Source organism: Anser brachyrhynchus (assembly GCF_964034855.1).
Source record: "Anser brachyrhynchus genome assembly, chromosome: 17".
Taxonomy (NCBI): domain Eukaryota; kingdom Metazoa; phylum Chordata; class Aves; order Anseriformes; family Anatidae; genus Anser; species Anser brachyrhynchus.
In genome coordinates this window covers 3,853,530-3,876,649 of record NC_137710.1, presented here as the reverse complement: position 1 = coordinate 3,876,649, position 23,120 = coordinate 3,853,530, and the positions used below count along the sequence as shown (strand labels likewise).

At 49.0% G+C, this 23,120-nt stretch overlaps 2 protein-coding genes and 1 long non-coding RNA gene across 4 annotated transcripts in view; 1 reads left to right on the top strand and 2 right to left on the bottom strand.

The window, feature by feature from the left end:
• The window catches only part of LOC308179656 (uncharacterized protein), a 224,520-nt gene that overhangs the window by 66,036 nt on the left and 135,364 nt on the right, over positions 1-23,120 (bottom strand). The gene's annotated exons all lie outside the window — the stretch shown is intronic.
• On the bottom strand, positions 2,862-21,219 carry RFLNA (refilin A). Of its 2 annotated transcripts, XR_013940468.1 has the most exons (4): positions 20,622-20,985; positions 10,419-10,528; positions 7,016-8,575; positions 2,862-3,515 (listed from the first exon to the last, which is right to left on the bottom strand). XR_013940468.1 is itself a non-coding variant. In XM_080560209.1 (3 exons), exons 1-3 carry the CDS (start codon positions 20,838-20,840, stop codon positions 8,242-8,244), a joined length of 663 nt encoding a protein of 220 aa, XP_080416335.1. In that variant the 5' UTR covers positions 20,841-21,219; the 3' UTR covers positions 2,862-8,241. The 2 variants fall into 2 exon arrangements, 1 of the variants encoding a protein (XP_080416335.1); XM_080560209.1 differs by having other exon boundaries at positions 2,862-8,575; positions 20,622-21,219.
• LOC308179670 overlaps positions 21,092-23,120 on the top strand; it is a 43,146-nt gene continuing 41,117 nt past the window's right edge. The window contains exon 1 of the long non-coding RNA XR_013940472.1: positions 21,092-23,061. This is a non-coding gene — a long non-coding RNA (uncharacterized lncRNA). The remainder of the gene's footprint in view (positions 23,062-23,120) is intronic.

Here is a 23,120-nt window from a genome sequence, read left to right as displayed (position 1 = left end):
TAATCAGATTATTTCACTGCAGAGCCCCAAGGGAGGGTAACGTTTCGACAATCCCCCATCAAAGAGAAGCTAGTACTCACGTGTGCCTGTGTGCACGTTTGTGTGTGTGCGTGTGTGCATGTTTTTCATTCCTCCACTGCGTTGCACTTGGGGTGCTTTGCACTGTCCCTCCTCTGTGCACCCCTACTGCATGTCCTGGTGCCACCGTAGGTTTCCCAAGGCACGTGGCCCCCTCGTCATTGCCTCCCAAAGCCATGAGCAGGGCATCTGGAGCAGCTTGATCCCCAGAGTGGTGGGCAACGTGCTGGGAGGCTGCGTGGCCGAGGAGCAAACCCAGCGCTCTGTGCAGAGCAGCGGGCCCCCAACTGCAGCGGTCAGCTTGGAAGAGGCCCTGATCCCTTTTGTATTTCACGGAGCTGCAAATAGCCGCTGGTCTCAGGATCTGCTTGTGAGAAAGGAAGAGCCCCAGGGAGATGATTTGGATGTTTATGTGTACAGAAATGTCTAATCACCGGGCTGAGGATGGGCTCAGGAAGGGAATCTGGAGGTGGTTAACTGCAGAGGAGGATATTTTTATGCTAGAAATGTGCTGTCCGCCTGTTTGCAGGGTAGGAAGGATACGATGAGCATCAAAGGCTTGGCAGGACGAGCGTTTTCATCCTCATAGATGTGAACTCCCTGTCTGCCTTGGACTCTGAGGCGTGGAGCTGTTTGGATCCAGCATCATTATTAGAAGCAGAAAATGGAGCTCATAAAAACTCCATCCTCACGCCCCCCAAAAACAATTCCAGGACCCTCTATCCTATTTGAGAACAAACTATTCCTACATCACTTGCCCCCCGTGGCTGAGCACATTGCCAGGGTAAGGGGACTCAGTGCTTCAGCAGAAGCTGTGCAGGGCCGGGCAGGTCCTGGCCCCCTCCCTCTGCAATGAGCTGGGAGAGGCAAGAGCAGGCAGGAGTCGGGTGCCAGCACTTACCTGCCACTGGGGCTGGGAGCTGCTGCAGTGCCGCAGTGACAGCCTGCCACCCACCGTCTGCTCCCCACGGAGCTGCCTTCGGTGGCCGTTCGGTGTCCCGTGCCACAGCAGGGGCAGTCTGTGCCTCAGCCCAGGCGTGCTGCTGGTGGCTGCTCCGCATGGGCACAGGCCTGTGACTGTTCTAAGGACTGTGACATGACTTTCCTCATGCTTGGCACCACCTAGATCTTCCGAAGACTTTTCAGTGGGTCCAGGCTGTGACATTGCCATCTGCTGAGCCACAGGAGCGGAGATGGAGCCCAAGGCCTCGCACGTGGCAGTTCCAAGCTGGCAGATTGGCAGCGGGGCTTTTCCTACTCCAGTGTCAGGTAAGGTGTTTTTTTTCCTGTCAAATCCCTTCACTGTTTGTTGGCTGTGCATAGCTGTGGAGTTAGATTGATAAAGGCATCTGTGGAACTGGGATCCCGGCATGTGGGTTTTTATTATTATTAATTTGTATTTGCCCATTATCAGCAACTTTTCTCTTGAGGCTTTTGGCACTTTACACACAGCGTTCGTGCTGTCTGTAAAACCAGCCTAAACCTTTCCTTCTGTTCAAAAAGGCATCTCGTCCAAACTCAAAGTCCATCCATTATAACTTCAGCACCTTGTAATCCCTCAGAGATATGTGCAATTACTCTCTGAAATATCCCAGGAGCAAAACTAATACCAAGCATCATCTGCTTAAATTTACAACATCCAAATGGCACAGTAAAAGCCCCTAGGAGTTAGCTCATCTGAGTGCGCTTGCCAAAACACATATCCTGCATCTAATACTGCTTTTGCTTCTGAGGATTTAGTTGCCACCTCAGGAATCTTCATTGGACGGCATTCATGTCTTACGGTTTTATTTAAATAACAGGAGTGGATGCACGTGTTCTTCATCTGGCATTTGGGTTTCGACCATCAAACTCGCCCAGTCCGTGCAGCCCCTGCCTTCACTATGCTGTTGCCATTCCTCAGGTGCCTGAGCACGAGCATCTCCCATCCTTCATCCTGGGAGCAGTTCAGCCATAATTTGTGTCAGAAAAACTTGGGATGAGGACACGGGCATTTCCCGTGCACCTGAAGCAAGCCTCTTGCGTAACGTGGCTTTCCTTCTTCTTTCCATTCCTTAGCGTTTAACAGCCGTTTTCGTCCAAGCCTATTGACTTCATCCCTATAAATCCAATATGATTTTTCCATAAGGATTAGTGTCAGATTCTCCCTGCAGACATCTTAGGTCTTGGAAGACAGCTGAGAGCTCTACTGATAGCTGGCTGGTGAGCCTGAGGCATTTATAGCAGTGGGTTTAAAACTTCATGGCTAGGCAGGGTTTTAGCCCTGATGAAACCCATCTGCCTTCGTGATTCGGAAAGCCAGGAAGTAGCAGGGGTCCTGGTAGTGTACGAGGATGTGGGTACCTGGCCATGAAAGAAGCATTACATTGGTTCTGCCTGCCCTTGAAGGGCGTGGAAACACTGGGAGAGGAACTAACCAGACTGAGCACCAGGGCTTCATAGCTGGGTAGAACAAGATTGAGCAGGAAGAGGGAAATTTAAGATAAGAAATTGTAAAACTGCTGACCAGTGAAATCTTGATGAGCAAAACAGCCTCTGCAGGAAGCAAGTTTCGTGCCCTTTGCCTGAGTAACTTAAACTTTCACGGGACGTATGGGACAGAGCAGGTGTCAGGTCATGGTGCTGCCCATATGGGTCAACAGCCTCCCGACCTGGGGCAGCTGGGCCAAATCCCATGGGTGCAGGAGGAGGACACCAAAAACATTCCCTCTGGATGGGAAAGGAGCATTAGGCACCAAGAGAATGGGTAAGAAAGATGAAGGAAGCTCACATACATCAGCACGACAGTTTGCACGTTTTATTATGATATATAAATTTTGTCTTCTTAAATTACTCTCTATGAGTTGAACAGGAAGGGATTATTGTGGAGATGGGGAATATACAAAAATAAAAGGATATTGAGAACTACTGCATCACCACATATACAACAGTCAAGTACTTTACAAGCACTTAGAGAATCAGACTTACAAAAATAAAAATATGACACATCCTTCTGCATTTCCACCAGTAATATGTTCTCCCTTCTCTAACCCTCAAACATCTTTCAACCCCATCTTCAGGTCACGATTCACATGGCAGGATACTTTGCTCATTTTGTTGGCCATCACAGTATCTGAAGAGGAATGAGTGCCTCCCAAGTCATCAAATACAATGGTTATTGGTGAGCTGTAGGGGATGTGCCCAGAACTGAGCAACTTGTGAGTGATGGGGTAATCCTCAGGGAGCGGACTTTATCTGGCAGTAGAAATGTGAATATCCCACACCCAGATCCGTCATTATAACGTGTTCCCCTTTCTGCACACAGGCACAGCTCTGCACAGAGTCCCCTGCAAGCCTGGGGAACGCTGAGCTCCACAGACTTCAGTGGGACTGCGTGACTGTGACAGAGGATGGATCTGACTGTGTTTCAGCTCTAAAGAAGGCAAGGATGCCCTTCCCTGCAGGGAAGGAGAAAAAAGCAGGTTAAAACTACAATGGCTAAGTATCCTAGCTCACAGTGCTCACACACAGATCCACTCACGTCTATCTCAGATTCACACAGCCTTCAGTCCTCAGTTTGCTCTGCAAAGTCTTTCGTTCATTTACCTCCTAGTGACCCTTCCTTTTTTTTTTTTGTAAGACTCACTCAACATAAATAGTAAATAGCATTCACTTCTCTGACCAGCAGTTCACTCAAACACTGCTATCAACACCCAAACCTCATTTTCATCATTCCCAGAAAGTCTGCACCTAGGGTGCGAATATGTTTCACATTGAGAAAAGTAGAGCTGGCTTAGGAAGAAAAAAAAATGGAAAGAAAATTGAAAAAAAATGAAAGAAGCCGTAAACTGTTTTGGTCAAAGTTGTTCTCTGCATTTGTGCAAAGTATTATGCAGATTCTTAAAGTTCAATATTTAGCTAGGGTTTCCCCTTTTTGACCCCAAATGCGATGACAGCAATGCAGGCAGACCAGACACAAGCATACTCTGTTGCATTTAGGGGTAAAACGATCACAGGCGTGAAGAGGATGAAGGGCAAACCCCTCACCTTTCAGAGAGTGACCTTCTGAAATGTTCTGTTCTGATGTAAAACAGAGCATATTAGACATCCCTCCCTCCCAAAAAAGCACAAAAATTCAAAAATAAAAAAATAAAAAATAAAAAATAAAAGAAAACCCAAAACCAGGAGCCTTGTGAGAAAGATTCTGATCCCAAAATAACTATTGGTGGAAAATAATTTCTAAAGACAGAATGTGATTTACCCATCAGGCATGCAGGGCTGTGGGCAACGGGCATGTTAGGATCCTGGGGAGAAATCATGTTGTCACAGTCCCAGCTGCTCAAGGAAATTCACCTTTCTGAGCAGCATTTTCCATGGGCTAGATTTATCATTTGTACCTTTGAGAAAATACACCTGAACAAAGATCTGTTGGTTGAGATAAATAATGCTCCATTTAAAAGAAAGAGACCTCTCTAGTGGAACTAATCGTTTCTTCTAGATGCACAAAACGTACTGAAGTAAAGCACTTGGTGCCTGGGAGCGGTTTATTCGCAACATGCACCCAAAACTCAATTTCTGGTATTTGAGCAAAACCAATAATAATAATAATAATAATAATCAGCACTCACAAATTCAGAGCAAGATGACTTTTGTCTCTTAGCACTGCTCACCCAGCCACAGGGCTAGGAGCAATAGGGACAGAGGGTGGGCAGGCAGGGTGGGATCTGTGCCCATTGTGGTTTTGCACAGAACAAAGTCTCTTTCCAGTGCCAGCTTTCACGGAGAAGAAAAGCAGCTTGTGATGGGCCCGAGGGAGACACCATCTAAGACGGTATTTTTCAAAAATTCCTACAGGCACTTACTTGGCAATATCACAGTTTTGGATGTGGCCCAGGATGGTAGCCTACCACAGCCTGTCCCTGGCTATGCAGCTCGGCTTTTTTTTTCCTGACATGGCAAGACCAAAAAAATCCTGCTTAAGCTCAAAGGAGTGGGAGCTTGTTAGGTCATTCCTAGTCTATTTGCAGAGAAAACAAAGCATAAGGCTTCAAAGCAGCCTGGGAGGGTGGAGACCCTGCACTGCCAAGGATGCAGCCCTCCCCTGCACCTTCCTGGGGGCCACGTCCACCTGTGAGACGTTGCCTTAGCAGCCCCTATCCCTGTGGGGTCAAAGACCAGGCTGTGGTGGATATAAACCCACTGGACTTATATTTGCACACTAGCTTTTTGAATTTTCTTTTTCCACTGCAGCCAATGTTGAGGAAACAGAACTAACAGCAGACAAAGCAGGTAGAAGACCGCAGTTGGCCAGGATAAAAACGATCATGAGATTAACCTGGTACATTGGCTCTGTCGTGTACAGGACAGGACGAACTTGCAGAAAAGCTGAAGCCAGGTCTGTCATGAAAAATAAATACATGTCAGAATTCCTGTAAGTGCAGGGATGTCTGTGTGGGTCTCGTCTGCTTGGAAAGGCCCATGGCTGGGCAGGCCTCTCACTGTGACCCAAAGAGACAGGCCCTGGGGGAAAACCTGCCCTGCTCAAAGACCAGAGCAATCAGAAACTGCAGTTTTGTGCTTGTAGCAAGGGAGCAATTCAACTGTTAGCAGCAGAAAAGCCTGATGGGTGGTCAGAACGAGGAGTCTCAGGCAATCCTTCAGCCTGGAGGCCCACAACGAGCCTGTCCCCACGCTTGCTCAGCGGAGGTGCCTGCGATCTGATCTGTCGTCACAAAAGGGTTTCCTGGGTGCAAGGACTGGCCTGACAGACCTTCCTATTTGTGCCCAAGCCAGTCCTGCCTGGCCCTGAGCTGCTTTTGAACCTGGATTACACTGTCGCTCAGCTTGGAAACCTTCCCCTCTGCCACAGACTCTCAAGGGTGCATGGAAAGAGCCCTCCTGGGCCTTCACTGCGTGCCCAGGAAGGCAGACAAGTGCTTCCACTGGCCCAACAACTCCGTGATACGCCTTGTCCGCAGCACTAGGAGATAAGGGACAGTCCTCAAGACAGGTTAGCAAGTAAGTGTATCACCAGCCTGCATTGCACTAGGGCCACGTTCAGCCTAGTTTCAGGTGCCCTGTTGGCTAACTCTGCAGCGCTCACATTTGGTGGAGTGCTGGGGAGAAGGGTTGCTTCAGGAATCGATCCCCATGGGGGCAGATGTTGCTTCTCTGGGCTTTGCTGCTGATGGTGAGTGACAGCAAAATCTGACCAGTAACAAATACAGTCCTCCTTTCTGTGTTGCTGAAAATAATTCTGCAGTAGGTGGAAGCCTTGGAAATCCTATGAGACATTTCTTCCTACCCAGATCTAACTCCCAGACAGAGGCAGAGCTCACCACTACCACAGAATATGACTTTCAGTACTATTGATGCTTCAATTGTCAGGATTTAAGGTGAAAAAAAAAAAAAAGTGCTTCATTTTAAATAAGAGAACTCTGTTTCATAAAGGTCACAGTTCTGGTCACACCTACCATTTGCCTTTTAAAATTGATGGAAAAAAAGTATCTTTGTAGGTCACTATTTTTCTTAAAGTTTGTCAGACTGTTTTTTGTGTTTTTTTTTTTTTTGTGGGATTTCTTTTTAAATCTCTGTGGGTTTGTGCGTCAACTGTTCTGGGCAATCAGCTGTGTCTTGTTGACACTGTTAATAGGTTTTCTGACTTGGCTTCTTAGCTGCATTCTGAAATAACTCAATCAGACTTGCAGCAAGTCAGAAAAAAAATGGAAAGTTTAGAAGAATGAAAGCTGGAAATTAATTTCCAGATCTATGTGGTTATTTTCTAAGTCTGGGCTCTTCTGAGCAGCATGCAGAAATTCTTGGTATGATTTTTGGAGACAATTCCATACCATTTTCAAAGGTTATATGTCTGTAGGAATCCAGGCTCCTGCAGATTTTCAGCAAGCTAACAAAGTGAAGAGATACTGGGAGATGTGATTCATGAGTGGGAACGGTTTACCTTAGGATGGCTGTAGTGACTCCTGTTATCTCTGTGCTTGATCCTGTTGCAGGGACAGCTCGGCTGTTTGTGTAATACCTGTTTAATTGCTACAACCTGGCTGATTAAGAAAATCCTGCACAGATTTTGGCTCTTCAATACTTCAGGCTCTACACAGAGACAGTCTGGATGCTCCTCCACAGTCAGGTAAGCTGTCCATGACACGGTTATGGAAACTACTGAGAAGGTGAGCAACCTTACTCTCGAGTTAAACCTGCACCGGCTTTTTTAAAGCTAGATAACATTTTGCTGTGCTACGCTCCTCTCTGTAATATCCTGAAACTCAAAAGTGAGTGCATAAAGATCCCTGCAAACTGGGTGTTAGGTACAACAAACAGCATGGCAACATTTGGGCTGCCAGTACTTCTGAAAAAGGGCTCCTAAGCCCCTTGGACACTTTAGAAAACAGCCCCATAGCTATTCAGTCTCCTTAGTCTCCCCTGCATCCTCGTGGCTAGGCTGGGGTTGCAGAAGAGCTGGCTGTGGGTCAGGGTAGGCCTTCCTCCCATCACCTGCTTGTGCCATGCCTTGTTATAGTATGCGAACAGCTAGCTGCTGGCAGAAGCACTGTGCACCTGCTTTCCTCCTCTTTTTCTTGGTGACAGTCCCCACTCCCACAAGCAAGTTAGGCCTGATATTCTTGCAGTGGTGTAATATTGCAGCTATCTCCCAGGTAAGCTGTTGGATGCAGGATGTGAAGTATTGACACAAATATCTTCCTCTGCATTTAAACTCCAAGAGACCGGGCTTGGTGTGTGCTGGGCAGGCCGGATGCTGACTCTGCAGTTGGTCTTCTCTGAAGAAGACCAAAATAGCTCTGAAGTGAGTCTCACCCATGTGCTAGACAAGACCTACAGAGCTCACAAGGCAGCACTCTGCTACGGGTAACAGGGTCCTTAGTCATCTTGATTTCATCTAAGCACAAGTCAAAAATAGATATGCTTGGAAAAAATAATAAAATAAAATCCAGATCACAAATGTCAGGAACGTCGCAAAATGCAAGCCAGCCTTTCACTGATCAAAACCATCCCATGCCCTGCAAGCCTCCTCCCAGCCAGTTCATCCTCACCCAAGATGACGTTTTCTCCAGCCATTAATATTTAGTCGTCATCGATGAGGGCCCAACCAGAGACCCAGCAAAGGCCACGGCCTCCTTGAGGTCACAAGGTTGCCAGCGGCAGGGTGGATCAGAGGGTCTCGCTGTAGATGACACATGGGCTGGTTTCCTCGCAAAGTTCCAGCTGCACGCTGGAAGAAAACCAGCGCTTGGCACAGCCCAGGCTGTAGTTGAGGGTGGTCCGGTAAATGTTCTTGGCACGCTTAGGAAAAATGATGGTCGTGCTCTGAAACCTCAGTGGCTTCTGGCGAGGCTCGAAGATCAGCTGGGACTTGTAGTTCCGCCAGGTGCAGTTGGGTGCAGCGATGACCGTCTCGCTGTAGGTGGTGACAGTGGGAATGGGGCCGTAGAAGATGTCATCCCGGTAATGCTTCTCAGAGTCGTACTTCACCTCGGAATTGCACCTACGGAGGACAGCAAGGTGTCATGAACACACACACCAGGCAGCAAAGGAGAGAGGATAAGCAGGACTCTTCTCTAACTGTATGGAGCTGGGAATATCTGTGACCTCTTAGTGCACAGACACTGGAACTGATGCAAACCCTACAACCCAAAGCAGAGGGCCAAGAAGACTCCTTCCTGCTGGTGCATCTTGGCGGAATCCCACCTTGCTGTGAAGCTACTTCTGCAGTGTGTGTTCACAGAGGATAGTCTGCCTGTTTGTGCCAGGACAGAAAGGACCTTCTTGCACAGGCTCCGGGCAGCCTGCTGCTTCCTCTGCTTCCTCCATGGGCCCACTGGGGCTTCAGCTCAATCGTGAGAGCTATGCTGGAGGTAAACGTCCCACTGGGGTCAGGGGCATCTGCTTCCCTGCACAACACACCTGCTGCTGCTTTCAGAGTGCCTGTTGTCTCAGCAGGAAAATAATGCCATAAATAAGGTTTTCATGGGTGGCAGAAATAATGGTGTGACAGACACTTGTTGTCATGTTTGTGTGTTTGTCCTTCTTTTTTTTCTCTTTACATTGCCTTGCCATCAGAACCCAAAGAGAAACCCAAGCTAGCCAAAATCAGGGCACTGGGAGATGAGGGGTGAGGCTGCTTATTGGGGCCAACAGAAAATACAGGCAGTGGTCAAATAGCTGATAAAGCACAGAGATGCTGTGGGCTACGGCTGACAAAGATCCACGCTGTTGGGCTCCAAGGAAGCGGCCATGATCAAAGCTATCAGATGAAGAACCCCCTAGAATGCAGGATGTCGCTGCCCTGCATGTTCTGTGCTGGCCTCCAGAAGGGATGGATGGAAACCAAGCCAAATAAAGGGCTTTTGCTAGAATCCCTGGCCACAGGGAACTGCAGGGCTTTCAGTTGTTTTCCCCACTCCCCAAACGCTCCTCTGGCAATCAGCAGCCAAGGAATGTGCAGTTCCACGTAAAAAAAGATTAAAAGCTGGGTGTGTGCTTGTCATTACCTCCACCCGGAGGGGGGCTGACTGATTGTGCACTGCATGTAATCCGAGCTGCTGTAATGTATTTTGCACAGCTAGGGTGTAAGCAAGTCATTCAGTGCACATAAAACAAGACTCCGATGTAATCACCATAAAACCATGCCTGCCGGCAGTTCCTCAGCAAGCAGAGATTTACTGGGGTACATTTCCAGAGAGACGTTTGCATAGGTTGTGCGGGGTGGGAATTGGGTTTATAGTCCTCCCACCGGCCGTGCCCCAAGCTGTGTGTAACCGCTCCATGCTGTTTGCAGAGTACATTCCACACCAAAAGAAGAGCAGGGAACGTTTATCCACAGGCCATTGCCTGCGGTCCCGCAGGAGGTCAGAACACCTCGATTGCTGGCTTGAGGGACCACCCCGGCAAGAGGAGGATAATTCTCTGTGAGCTAATGTTGGTTTCTCTGCTGCAAGGGCTAACAAAAACAGGTGCCAAGTATAATGGGGTTGCTTCTTGTGAGGATACAAGTCAGCAGGGAACAGGATAAAGACCACTAGGTTACTTAGCACAGGCTGGCAAGCCTACAGATGGTAACAGTTTTCTCTCATAGCCTTGGAAATGAGCTGGCCTTGGAAGTAGTCTTCTTCTCTTACAGCCTCATCCTAGTTCTTGCCTAGTCGCCTCCACCTCTGCTGCTGTCAGTGTCTTTAATTCAGGCATTAGCCTCCTACCTGTCCCTCCCTCCTTTTCCATCAAAATAACCATGACTCCCATTTTTAAACACATTTATTTTTTTTTTTCAGAAGAAAAAGAACAAGGAAAAGGACAGAAATCCCCACCCGCCTACCCAATCCCATCTGTACCTAATTTCCTGCACGGGCTCAGGGCTGACTTCAATGCTTTCTCCGAAAAACACGGGGTACATTCGAGGCCTCATCTCCGGCATGGTCGGGTTCAGGAGCAGGTAAGGCATCTGCAGGGAAGAGCAGCACAGTGAGCGTTGTAACACAATAGATGAGGCTGGCACAGTTCTTAACGTGCTGTGGCTGAGAGCTGAGCAGTCAGGAACAGCACGTTCAGCATTGGCAGGGGACACCAGTGCCTCCAGGCTTGCTGAACTCGGTCTCCTCAGAGTCCCACAGGGGACACTGCAGGTGGCAGGCTCCTCAGCAATGAGAACACATCACTGCAGCAGCACTGATTTTAATTGCACACAAGCGGAGCTCGCCTTGCTGATTCTCTCAGCATCATCCAGTTCCCTCCCGTAATCCCTGCTCTTTCTAGATTTGGAGCAGGGCCCCAGGTGAGAGGGGTGCTCATCACAAGGAGGGAGGCACTCCTCCCCACGCAGAACGCTCAAAGGGGAGGACCACTGTCAAGTTGCCAAAAAAAAAAAAAAAAAGCCTTAGGATGGTTGGTATGGAATGGGACCATTAATCCCTGCCTTGCACAGACAAACCTTGCGCAGGCCTTGCATTTAAGACACCTCCACCCTCCTGTCTCTGTTTGCAGATGCCTTCCAGCTCACAGGACTGATGCAGCGCAGCGGGCTGCCCTCCGGTCCCACCAAGACCAACCTCGCTCTGCCCAGCTCACTGCCCAGGTAAGTGACTCTGCCCAGACCTCTGGCATTCCCTGCTGCAGTATCTGCTCTTTGAAATTTAGCCCTTCCTTTCCTTCCTCGTTTCTCATAAGAACGGCAATTCTTTACATGTCTTCTTTAACCCTGATGTTGTTGCCTTCTCTGTTATGAATGATCACAGCCTCTCATAAGCTAGGTTTTTAGCCAGGACTTCGCAGGCAAAACAGGCAAGATTAGCTGCTTTCTAGACCAGGCTGTAGATGTAAGCTTCAGGTTTACCAAAAAGCAAAACAAAACAAAATACTGCTTGTCTGCCTGTGAGCCCTTACAAAGACTCCAAGCATGAAGAAGGGCTCTAAGTCTGATGTAACACAGAGATAGAGCCCAAGTCTGCTGACTTAAAGGATGTGGTTCTACTTAAGTGAGTAGTGCTTCTATATGTTTTATACAGACACATAAATATGTATGTGTGCTGAGAATAATGTATCCCTTGGAACGATCAAGCGGGGAATGAGCTGTTGCTGAAGTCTTCATGCCAGGAGCAGCTGGCTTGTTCCAAGGGATGTTCTCGTTAACCATGCACAAGTGAGCGCGGGGTGAGACACTGGGGCACCCCATGGCTGCTGCGATGCAGGGAACCAGTTTCAAGCCAGGACTTCTTAATGAATGGAGCTGCTCCAAATCATGCCACTGAAAGTGGGTTCTTAAGATTAATTTCATCCCGCAGTTAATTAGTCTGACAAATTGTCACAGTCCAGCCTAGGCTCCCCTGCCCACCACAAAAATGAATAATCCTACTTCTCTATAGTGGAGCGCTCTTAAACATGAGTTCCCACATACAGGGGTCCTGTGTCTGGTGTCTGGACCCAGCCCAGCAGCTAATTAAGCCTAATCCTGGAAAAATGTCATTGTGGGTTTTGGTCGCTGCCACCACTTTTCTGTCAGCAGTGATTTATGGCACACAGGGACATAGGGTCTCTTTACAGGAGATGGCTGGCAGCCACTGGGCAGGGTTGAAAGGTCTCTAGGTGGCTGAAAAGCTCATGGAGTTTTTCCACCTTCCACCACACGTCAGCCATGTGTGTGCTAGAATCACACAGATTTTTCATCAGTCTCCTGGTCAGTCAGACCGTCTCAGGACTCACGGTGTCCACTGAAGGCAGCTGAGGATACAGAGAAATTGGCTTGCTCTTCCCGTGCCATTTCCCTCCACCTTCCCCAGCACCTTCTGGTCGGGAGGAAAAGGGGGCAATCCTGGAGCCGTGGCCCTGTTCCTACCGCTGGTGCCAGGTGAGGTGCCTCCCCTTGTGCCCTGCCCTGTACACCACGCAGACCCCCACGATGCTCACCAGGTCACCCCTCGGCTGCTGCTAACTGGCCAACCTCTGGAGTCCGCTCGACAGCATCAGCTCACACTAGCTCAGGTCTGGTTTTCTCTGGTGGCTTGGGCTCGCTGCCTTAGGCTAAGGCAAAACAATGTCATTGCTTCATCTGAATTCTCCAAGCCCTTCAATTCTGTGTCCCAAAGCCACAAAGCTGTTTACTCTTTCCCTACTGAAACATCCCTGCACTTTACTACTGTGTTAAATTGTAAGGTAAAATGGCGAGCCGCTCTTTTTGACTGTTTCTAATCCGCTGCCAAAAAAGGACAATATTTGTACAAGGGATGAGGGGAAAAAAGGGGGAAATTTGTAAGGGGGGAGGAAAATGTGTTCACTCTCCCTAGCAAACACTGGCTAAAAGGCAAAGTTCATTCCTGGATTGCTTTCAACACTCTTTACAGGGAAGGGCAAGGGCAGCCTTTCTGGTTGTAAATAAAGCCCTTTCCTTCTGAAATGTGAATTGTTTAGATCTGACAAGCCTTACTTCACAAGGGTGCAGATCTCTTGCTTTTAACAGCCTGCAAACATCCTGTGCTCTTTCTAAAGACATCTTGTGCGTGAGAAGAGGTTCATTTGGGTGCTGGAATCAAACACCATGTGCTCGTGTTCGTGGGCTCTGCTAAAGGCAGGCAAGCTGCTCTCTTGGGGGGTCACCTGCAAAGAGACGCAGATTGTCTCAAGTGGTGAAGGCAGAAGGGCTGGGGATATGCGTCCCTCCTGCAGGAGATTTTCTTTCCTATGTAAAAGAGCCTGTGCTACAGCTGATGTTTCTTCCATGAAGCTGTTTTGGTGTCAGACAAACACACGTGCCTGTTTCTATTTGCGCCGTTTCCATAGGGAAGGTTGTGAACAGTTGTGAATTAAGCTGCTTTTAAGATCCAGACTGGCTTGCTAGAACACCAAATAACAAAGCTGGAAGGGTGGTAACCACGAGCGTCCTTGCTGGATTAACACAAGAGAAATCCAAATCTCGTAAGAGCTCTGCAAAGGGCGTCTGTAAAGTGCTGTTTTAAAGAAGCAATTTTAAAGAAGCAACTTCAGTGCTCCCAGGCAAACAAACCAACAAACCTTCCCACTTCTTGCTAACATATGCTGACAGTAAGCATGCTCTGAACACCCCTGGAGACACGGATGCAGGAGGCAAGGTCCTTTCTGTGGCTTCACAAGAATGCTTGTGGACATCTGGCCCCCGGCATTTGTAAAGGAACGGGCTCTGCAGCCTGCTGCGTGCCGGGGGTGCTGCTCCGTCACAACGTGGGGACAGAGGCAAACGTTGTCTGCTGAAATCACAAGCCCCACAGCAGGGAACAGGAAACAAGAACATGCTGCAGAAACAGTACCAGCATGCAGGGAGGCAGGGAGGATCTCTCATGCATGACTGAAATCAATCAGTGAAAAAGTTGCCACTGCATTTGGTGAGAGCAGGACTCGCTTCTCTCCAGGTTAGTTCTGGCTGGAGAGGTGATGAGACTACTTCCACTGCGAGTTACAGTTAACCTTGATCTGGGCAGGGAAGGGTGAAAAAAAGGGAATAACACATTTCATACATCCATGCTGTAAATTAGCATCAACTTCAGACCTGCAGACTAAGCCTGTTAATTTAGAAAGCTGGGACAATTGTGGACATGGGTAAGCCGAAGCCAGTGAGTGACTTGTGCCACCCAGCAGAGACAGTTACAGATTCACACTCATCTACCATGAGCAGTACCATCAGCAGCTGCAGGTGGAAACCTCGGAAGTCACCTGGAATTCTGCAGATGGAAGATGTAAATACCTTACAAAGGATGGTCTAAAAATCATCAGCAAGACCCTGCAGTCTGCTCCCCAAGCAACTGAACTGCTCGCATGGGGTGGAAGGGTCAGTAAACAGCGAGTGCAGATTTTACAGAGCAGCAACTGAAAGGCACTTCAGATGACTTTTCATTTTGCCTCCAGTGATGTTCTGAAATACCTGCTTCTGAATCTCACTTGGAGCTTGGAAGCAAGTAACAGGGCATCCAAGCTTTCCAGATTTGTCTTTGGGGCTGAAATGCCGAATGCTCGACACACGCCAGAAGTTGGCTTTTTGGCAACAGTTTGACAGCAGCTCCTTCAAATGTATTTTAAGGTAGAAACAAAACAAAAATGTTCAGCCTGTCATAAAAAAAGAAAAACAACAAGAACTGACTCAATTCTTTTTCCTTCTGCACAGGAAAGGCTGAAAGAACAGAAGCACCGGACTGCTGACCTGCCAGAGAAATCACCATCCTTGGCTCATCTCTAGCAATCACTCAGCAATCTCAAGACACTTCACAATAAGGTGAGTTTCTTTGTAGCCCTGCACAAGCCCTTTAGAGCAGGCTGCCCACAGGTCAAGGTCTGTCTATCCAAAGAAACCCTAGGATTGCTGTGCTGGAAGGCTATGGCTGGGACTTAATTAATCTGTCCCCAGTAATTAGAGCTGTGTTGCTACTTAGCAGATGCTCAGCAGAAAACTGAGCAACTCCTACCATCCTCCACAGCCCAGTAGAAGCCAGCACAACCCTGCAGAAGCCACCACAACCCCGTATCTTTATCCAGGGAGAACATGAGTCTGGTAGTCCAGGAAGGCTGAGGAGGCAGAAGTACATGTTATGCCCTTAAAACAGAGCCAAGGTGAACAAAAATTAAGCGGTAAATATGTCAGCATTTTTATTTCCTTTCCAGTACCTAATTTTGTCTGAACCAGCGAAGGGTTAAAGTATTATTAAAAAGTTGAAGTGATTCTTGTTTGGCTGCATTTTTCCCTCTGCCTTAACTCTGATGCCTTTCAGGCATGTAAAGGCCTGGGTAGCTAAGCTCTGCTTTTTTCAAGGAGTACATAAATAAATACACATAAAATCAGTTGCTGAACAGAATTCAACCTACTGCTGATCAAGAGCACTTCCTTTGTGCTGACGTTAGTATTGCAGAGGACTTCTTGCTTTACGACTGATGTACGTCCTTCAGTTCCGTGTCACTGCTTGGTACCTGCCAGGAGTGACATCTCAGCGACTGGTTCCTGGGGGTATTCAGACCCCAGAGAACAACAGCAAAAATAATACGGTGGGCAGAATAACCTTCTGTTACCCCTAATAATTAATTAGAATTAGCGGGCTCTGTTAAGATGCTTTTCGCTTGGGGTATTTTACAAGAATGGAAGCAGAGTTATGGTAAATAACGTGCCATGAAACGGGCCTGCAGTCTACTGGCTGTTCTCGTAGCTTCCACATTCCAGGCAGCAAAGCAAAAAGAAAGGAAGGAAATTAATGTGACTTGAAAAAAATACCCCCCCCCCCCAAAAAAAAAAAAAACTTTTCCCCAGAAAGCGACACAGACCAGAACTGACTCCTTTAGGCACGGTCGTTATGTGGAAGGCACCAGGATTTGGCATTAGATCCCTAGGGACTGTAAGGGGAAATGGTTTTCCAAGCATCAGGGATACAAACAGGATACAGCTTCCCAAATTCCCAGCTCCTAACTTCGCTAGGGCATAAGCAAATCTCTCACCACATTTTCCCACTACGGTAACATGTCAGGCCCATGAAAATGTCACTTTACTCAGCTGTTATTTACAGCTGTAATGAAAGATCTGGCTGAGTTATTTGACACACATCTACATTCTCTGCGCTAGCTGATAAGCAGTATTTGTTTTACAGACCATTTATTTTCCCAATATCTTTATGTATTGCACATTACAAGTAATTTATACTAAAGCCGGATGAGATTTTATTTGGAAGTGATAACAGTAAATGCAGACCTCAAGTATAAAGCAGGGCTTTATTATTTCAAAGAATTAATCCTTCCTGCCTCTTCTACTTCAAGTGGGAAACGTATTACTCCACTTAGGGTCCAGTGTTAGAGATGCAACAGAAATTAAACAGCTAGAAGACATCACCCTAGCTATAGCCATATTTTTAGCATAGGTGATGAGAGTCCTATGACTTTTTCCCTGCTGGCCTTTATCACGAACTGCCTGAATCAAGAATACATGCCTGCCCTCCCCCCCCCCCCAGCTGATACAGAGCTCACCAGCTTAGGTGTACTGACACTACCGTCTCGCTGCTAATTGCACCAGTGATGCAGACTGATGCCTGCTGAGAGATTTGCCCATTTCCACTTCATTTGAACAGCATTTGGGGCAAAAGGCACCGTGCCAACAGTGGAAATTGCCTTGCTCTCTGGACAAGCCTGGGGCTTTCCTCAGAGCTGCTGGGACCCACGAGGACTTGGGAAGACGTGTCACCTGCTGCGTGTGCGGGCTGCAAGCTGGCTCAGGTTGGGGGTGCTGGGCCTTTCTCTCCAGGTGCTTTCCCTGCAGGGGGTGGCAGGCCTGGAAGTTACGTGCTGCCTGGAAACACTTCCATGGCCACGCTCCTCACCCCGTCCCCAGGACACAGCCCCCCTTCCTGGAGCTCTTTCAGCGTAGAGCAAGATGTGGGCTCTGTGGCCCCAAAGGCTCTTCAATAAGTGGCATGTCAGGGAGAGGTGTTTGTTGTTGTTTTTTTTTGATATTGGCCATAAATCCAACAGGCCTGGCACACACGCTGACCTGGACTCTATTGATGGGACCATGCCCCTGAAAGCTACACCAAGAGGCAAGGTACACTCCTCCTCCACGGTACGGAAGATGAAGCTGGAATCTCTTCCCACCACAGAGGGCATATTCTGGCACCACACTGTTGTCAAACAGCTCCTGAACGTAAGTAGAAATTCCCTATGTGGGGGCATTCATCTGAACACTGATCCACTGGGATAGTCCCACAGAAGTCAGTGCACAGTGAGGCTGGTGTTGAATTCATAAATATTTAATCTTTCAAATAAAAAGGAACTTGTTGCAGTGGCAGCAGCATTGGGAAGGGACAAGAAGCATTCTGCTTCAAGATGCATAGTTCTGTAGATGAACGTGGTCCTGATCCCTTCTGGTATCCATTAGGAGTGATGCTATCGGATGCCAAGCATTTATTTCAGTGCAGCACTAGAAAGAGCTCAAAATCAGTCCTTCTAGCCTAAAACTATATCACAGGGCAACAACAAGAAGGAAAACTCTAAGCAGATCTAGCTATCTTGATGCCATTTCATTCCCTACCCTTCCAGCAACTGCTTCTTTGTGCCTATTATTAGACATTTATTCCATGGTATGTGTGTTCCCCTTGGCCCAGCATTACAAGAAAAGCCTAGGGAATTCAGTAACCCAAGCCGAAAGATCAATTTAATCATGTTTCAGATTTAAAAGGCAGAACTAGGTCAAAGTTACCTTCTATTTTCATTAGGATATTAGCACTTAAGCAGAAAACAACTGACAAATTCCCTACATAGACTTTACTTGAAGAAATAAAAGCCAATTCCTGCTGCACTGCAAGTAAAATAAAAATTAAAAAAAAAAAAAAGTCCCTAAATGGTGTTGAACTTGTGGTATTTATGACTCTGGTCCTAAATTGCCTTTCATATTTTCTTGGATCCCAAAGCTGTAGCCAAATTGGCTGGTTAAATGTGAATAAATGGTGCATTGTCTTTGAAACAAAGTCGTGCTTATTAAAGAGAAAAGAGTTTACTTTTTCAGAATCAGTTAATGACACAAAGCAGGGAGAGCATGGATTTTACACACACAAAAGAAGTCTTCGATAAGGGCATGCAATCTCATTTTGGTCTGTATGAGAGGAGCTACATATTTGTGAAGTTGGAGCAAAATAGCTGACTGCAAAAGAACACAACTGGGTTCAGACTGGTGGTTTTGATAGGTCTGCAGCAAGGAATGGTAGGAAATCCTTCCCACAGATCTGGAACGTTGTTTTGTTCACCTGACAGCAATTTATTGTAACTGTACATACTAGAATTTTGGCCATTAGTAACTGAGTTACATATGGTTCTATAGTATTACAGCACAAAGAGTGGTGTCTGCATTCCTGGTTTTGTCACGTTTATAAGCAAAACAAACACTAACATAATCAGCAATTAAAAAAGCATGTGTTGGTGTGCAAATAGCTGCAATTATTGATTTGCCAATTCTGCATGCTCTGATGAACAGCAGAGTAGTGGAGTTAAACAGAAGCACATTCATGGATTGCATAATTGCTCATAGATCTGCAAGTCCTTGTTAAATGGTAAGGTTAAAGCTAATTAGACACTGAAATGTAGAAGTACAAAGCAAGCAATGCTCTCTGTATTTTTCCTGTTTTCTTAACAGCAGCTGCAAGTATTTGCAGGCTGGAAGTGAGAAGTGAAATTCTCTGTGCAGTCAAGTGGAGTGAAAACTCCTGCCTGGTTCTTTGCTTTGCAATATACCAAACAGAGTTAGGGAGCACAGTCCTGCACCGCTCCAAATAATGCACTCAAATTGGCTTCACTGTTAGTACCTATGCGATCTTCTGGACCTAAGGGCATGGAAATATCCGCAGTATATGAAACCCCTACCCTAACAGCTGGGGCCCAAGACTACCCATGCTGTTGCAACGTGATATAAAAATCAAACATCCACAGTTTTGAGTTCTTCTGTAATGTTTAAAATACTAATTTGTGATCAAAATAGGAAAAGTAACTTGAAAAATGTAGTTTTGCTTTGCACAGATCACCCGAATAACTTTTTCCTCTAGGAGCACTAAAACTCTCAATCCAAGCAGTCCAAGACGTAGATTTTTCTGTTCTTACGATCTTTCATCTCCAATATCTACAGGCCTTCTTGAGAGGAGTGGTGGCTGACTGTCACGATTACTGGAATGGAGGCTGTTATATCCCCATCACGGAGCTTTGCAGACACCTCCACCCCAGCTGTTTTCTGGTCCACCAAACCTTCATTCATCATCCTCCCACATTTTATTTTACAAATGCACAGCAACAGCCTGATCCTGCCAAATCAGAGGCATGTGAGTAACTCTTTGAACATAAGCCGTCCCATCAAGGCAGCGCACACGCCCAGGCAACAGCAGGTAAGGCTGTGAAGTTGGATCCGCAGTCAGTGGTTGTTAGAGGCTTTGGGATTTTATTTTCATAATTAATCCCTCACACCCTACCCACCGTACTCTGATGAGATGGAGTCATTGTTCTTGGGGATGGTTTTGGCATGCTTGGGAGTAAAAAGCAGTTTTCAATAAGCTAAAATAGCCTTAGAACTTGAGGAAGAAATAAGGGTGTGCTAAGTTATTGCAAAGTGTCTCTACTGGGAAGAAGTCTCCGAATTGTCACTAATCCGTTGGCAGATAAGTTTTCCCCACAGAAAGATTAGTGTTGCAGTTTTTATTCTCCATAGCAGTCAATTAACTGTATTGACTCCATCTACAAAAGCCTTTTATATGTTAGAAAAAAAAATCCGAAAGATCCCTGGGGATGAACTTTCATCGTCCTTTAAAAACTTCTCCCACCATCGCTTATGTTCTAAACTTTGTGTTTTATAGAGGCTTTCTACGGCTAAGGGACAGAAATAAATAAAATCAAGCTGAATAATAGTCACGGGAAACCTACCCAAATCCTACCCCGCAGTCAGCTGCTGGCCAGGCACTGGGTCAGGCTAACCAGAACCTGTGGCCCTACTGCCTGCGTGACAAGCCACCAAACCCACCCCGTCCGTGCAGCCTCGCGCCCCAAAACCCAGCAAGGGGCAGGGACCCGCAGCCTTCCCCAGCCCATGCCCCCACACCGACTCCCCGGGCAGACGCCTGCACCCTGTCCTAACAAACTCCTCACGCCTGCACCCTGTCCTAACAAACTCCTCACGCCTGCACCCTGTCCTAACGAGCTCTTCCCTCTCTCTTTTCAGCGGGGGCTCCAGCAGACGTGGCTGCACGGGCAGGCCCGGAGGACCGCGGGATGCAGGCGCGCAGCCGGGAGCCGATGCTGGAGGCAGCCTGCACGGACCGGGCAGCGCGGTGCCAGCACGCTGCGCGCCGCAGGAAGGCGGCGAAGACCTGGTTTTGCTCTCCGGTGCCTCTGCTGGGGTCCCCCCGCGGTGCCGCCACCCCGGAGCACAGCAGAACCCCCCCGGCGGTGCCCCGCAGCCCCGGGGGAGCCGAGGGGGCCGCAGCCGAGGGGGGGGCTCCAGGCTCCGTCCTCGCTGCCCCCCCCGCTCCGGGGCTCTCCCGGCCCTTCTCCCCCATCTCTCCGGCTCTTACCACTTTGCCGTCCTTGGCCTCTCGCCGGTGCCCCTGGGCCGGGGGGTCCGCGCCGCTGCTGCCCCCCCCGGCTCGGCCCTCGCCGCTGCCGGGCGAGAGGGAGTAGAAAGGGGGGCTGGGGCTGGGGGGCAGCCCCGAGTCCGGGCTGTCCAGCAAGCCTTCCCGGCTCTTCTCCTTCAGGCTCTCGTCCATCCCTTGCAGCTGGAGGTGACCTACCATGTCTGGGGGGCAGCGAGGGGGTCGCAGCGGGAGAAAGTCCTCCAGCGCCTCCCAGGGAGGGAGGGAGGGAAGGGGAAGAAGGGCGCCCGGGGGCCCCCCGCCCCGAGTCCCGATGGCCGCCACCAGCCTGCCGGAGCCCGGGCGGTGCCTGCCGCGGCGGGGACAGCCGGCATCGGCCGGGGCGGGCTGCCCCGGCTGCCTTCCCCCAGCCCGGCAGGCGGTTCCCGGGGAAGGGAGGGTGAAAGGGGAAGAAGACAGGCGCGGTCCCCCGGCCCCACGGAAGGAGGTGGGGACGCGGCGGAGCCCGGGCCGGCCCCGCCGGCAGGGAGCGCTGGGCGCGGCGGGGGAGCCGAGGCCGGACGGGCCGCGCTCCGCCGCAAGCTACAGCCGCCCGCCCGCCGCCTCCCGCCGGCCCATTTATCCGGAGAAGGTGGGAGGGGAGCCGGGGAGCGCCCTCCCCTTTCCCCGGCCCCCCAGCTCTGCCCCGGCCCGACATTTTCAGGCACTTCCCAGGCGGGGAGCGCCCCGGCAGCCGCCCGCCCTCTCCCCCCCGAGCTTCGCCCCCCGAGCAGCCCCCCGCCATCGCGGAGCTGCGCTTTCCCTACGCTGATTTCTCTCCTTTCAGAGTTTTTGCTCCCTCCAGAGTTTTTCTTCACTTCTGTCAGTTTTTTCCTTCACTTCTGTCAGATTTTTACCTCACTTCTGCCAAATTTTTACCTCAGTTCTTTTGCCGCCTTCCGCCCCCCCCCCCAGCAGATTTTCCCCTCAGCGTGAAGGTGGGCATGAGGGAAGAGCTGTTCCCAAGGGCCATCGCCATCGTCCCTCTTCACCTGAGGGCAGCAGCAGGTGGCCATGGCAGTGCACCCAACAGTGTACGAGCCCACCATAGGCCCCTCTCTGTCAGCCCAGCCCTTTCTGGCTCAGCACAGTCCAAAACGTCTTTTTGTAACCAGCTCCATGGCTGCTGGTCCACTGCCGCTGAGGAACTGTCCTCAATGTCCCACCATCGTGTGCTTGGGGCCACCCTAAGTGCAACAGGAGGGTGTCCCAAAGGCCAGCGCAGCCGCTAGCAGGGATGAGCAGGGTGTGCCAGGGCACTGCCAGCGCTGAGGGAACAGGGTGTCCATGTAAACCCTCGGGGTTTGGAGAAGCAAGCGGTGGTTAAACAGGTCAGGCTTGCAGAAGCCAAGATGGACGTTTATTGCACAATAACTGGCTGATGTTAACGTTACCTTGTCCGCAGCCCTGGTTATGTTTTTCTCATCATGTTTTCTCTCTACATAGAGTCCAGAGTGTGAGAAATTCGGGGCAGGCCTACTCAAAGGTCTCAGCCTGGTGGAGCTTTATTTGTGGCAAGTAGTTTTCCCTGGGAAGCTGCTGACATCCAGCTGGTCACCTCCTCTTGGCCCAGCACTGAGCAGAACAGGACCGTGGCTGCTTGTGCTACACTAATAACAATATTAATGAACACAACATTTGTTATGGCAGCTGATGAAAGCATGAGGCAGCTGGTATGGCACCTGGTGTTGAAGACTTTCATGACCAAGCCCTGAAGACGGCACAAAGTCCTTGGAGATTGGTTTGATTCTAAAAGATCCTTCACTCCGCCATCCTGAGGGAGCAGGTCACACTTATGGTGGTAGGTGACCTCGCTAGCTAATAAAGCTGGATTTGTTTAGGCTTATTCTGCACAAGTCAAAAGGAAAGGCCAAGGATGCCCAAATCCAGCCTTCACTGACATGAGGGGCCCTCCTCAGAGAGACTGAAGCGATTTGTATGCACTGAGCTGTGTAGAAGAATGTCACTGATTTATAAATGTCAAACAGGCTCTGAGCAGCCCACACACAAACCTCAGTGAATTCTTACCTCTGACCCGCTCACTGGCTCCAGCAGCCGCGCAGGCTGATTTAGAGCCCCTTACTGTAAGAGCTTTAACATCTCACACAGGCTGTGGCTGATCCGAATATGTCAAAGGGGACTGAAGGTCAAAATTTCCATAAATTAGGCCTTGGATTGTTACCTATCACGTAATAGGATTCTCTGGCCAGTTAGTGCCGTGAACTACAGACATTCAGCACAGCAGTTCCCCTGCAGCCCTGTTCCCCTACCCCTCTCCTGAACTGGTAAGACTGTATGTCCAAGGAGAAGGAGCATCTTCAAAGCTGCTTTCCTCCAAGGAAAAAAAACGGAGCAGGACAAAGGACTGTGACTCTAGGCAGGGGTGAGTATGCAATCCTTTACTCCTATTCAGAAATATTCTAATTTAGGGAGCAATTGGAG

Excerpts from the sequence above, each read along its gene's own strand:
- RFLNA (XM_080560209.1), bottom strand. The coding sequence starts at position 20,840 with ATGGTAGGTCACCTCCAGCTGCAAGGGATGGACGAGAGCCTGAAGGAG. Across the intron at positions 10,529-20,621 it reads AGGCCAAGGACGGCAAAGTG|ATGCCTTACCTGCTCCTGAA; the intron begins GTAAGAGCCGGA and ends TCTTCCCTGCAG. Across the intron at positions 8,576-10,418 it reads GAGCCCGTGCAGGAAATTAG|GTGCAATTCCGAGGTGAAGT; the intron begins GTACAGATGGGA and ends TGTCCTCCGTAG.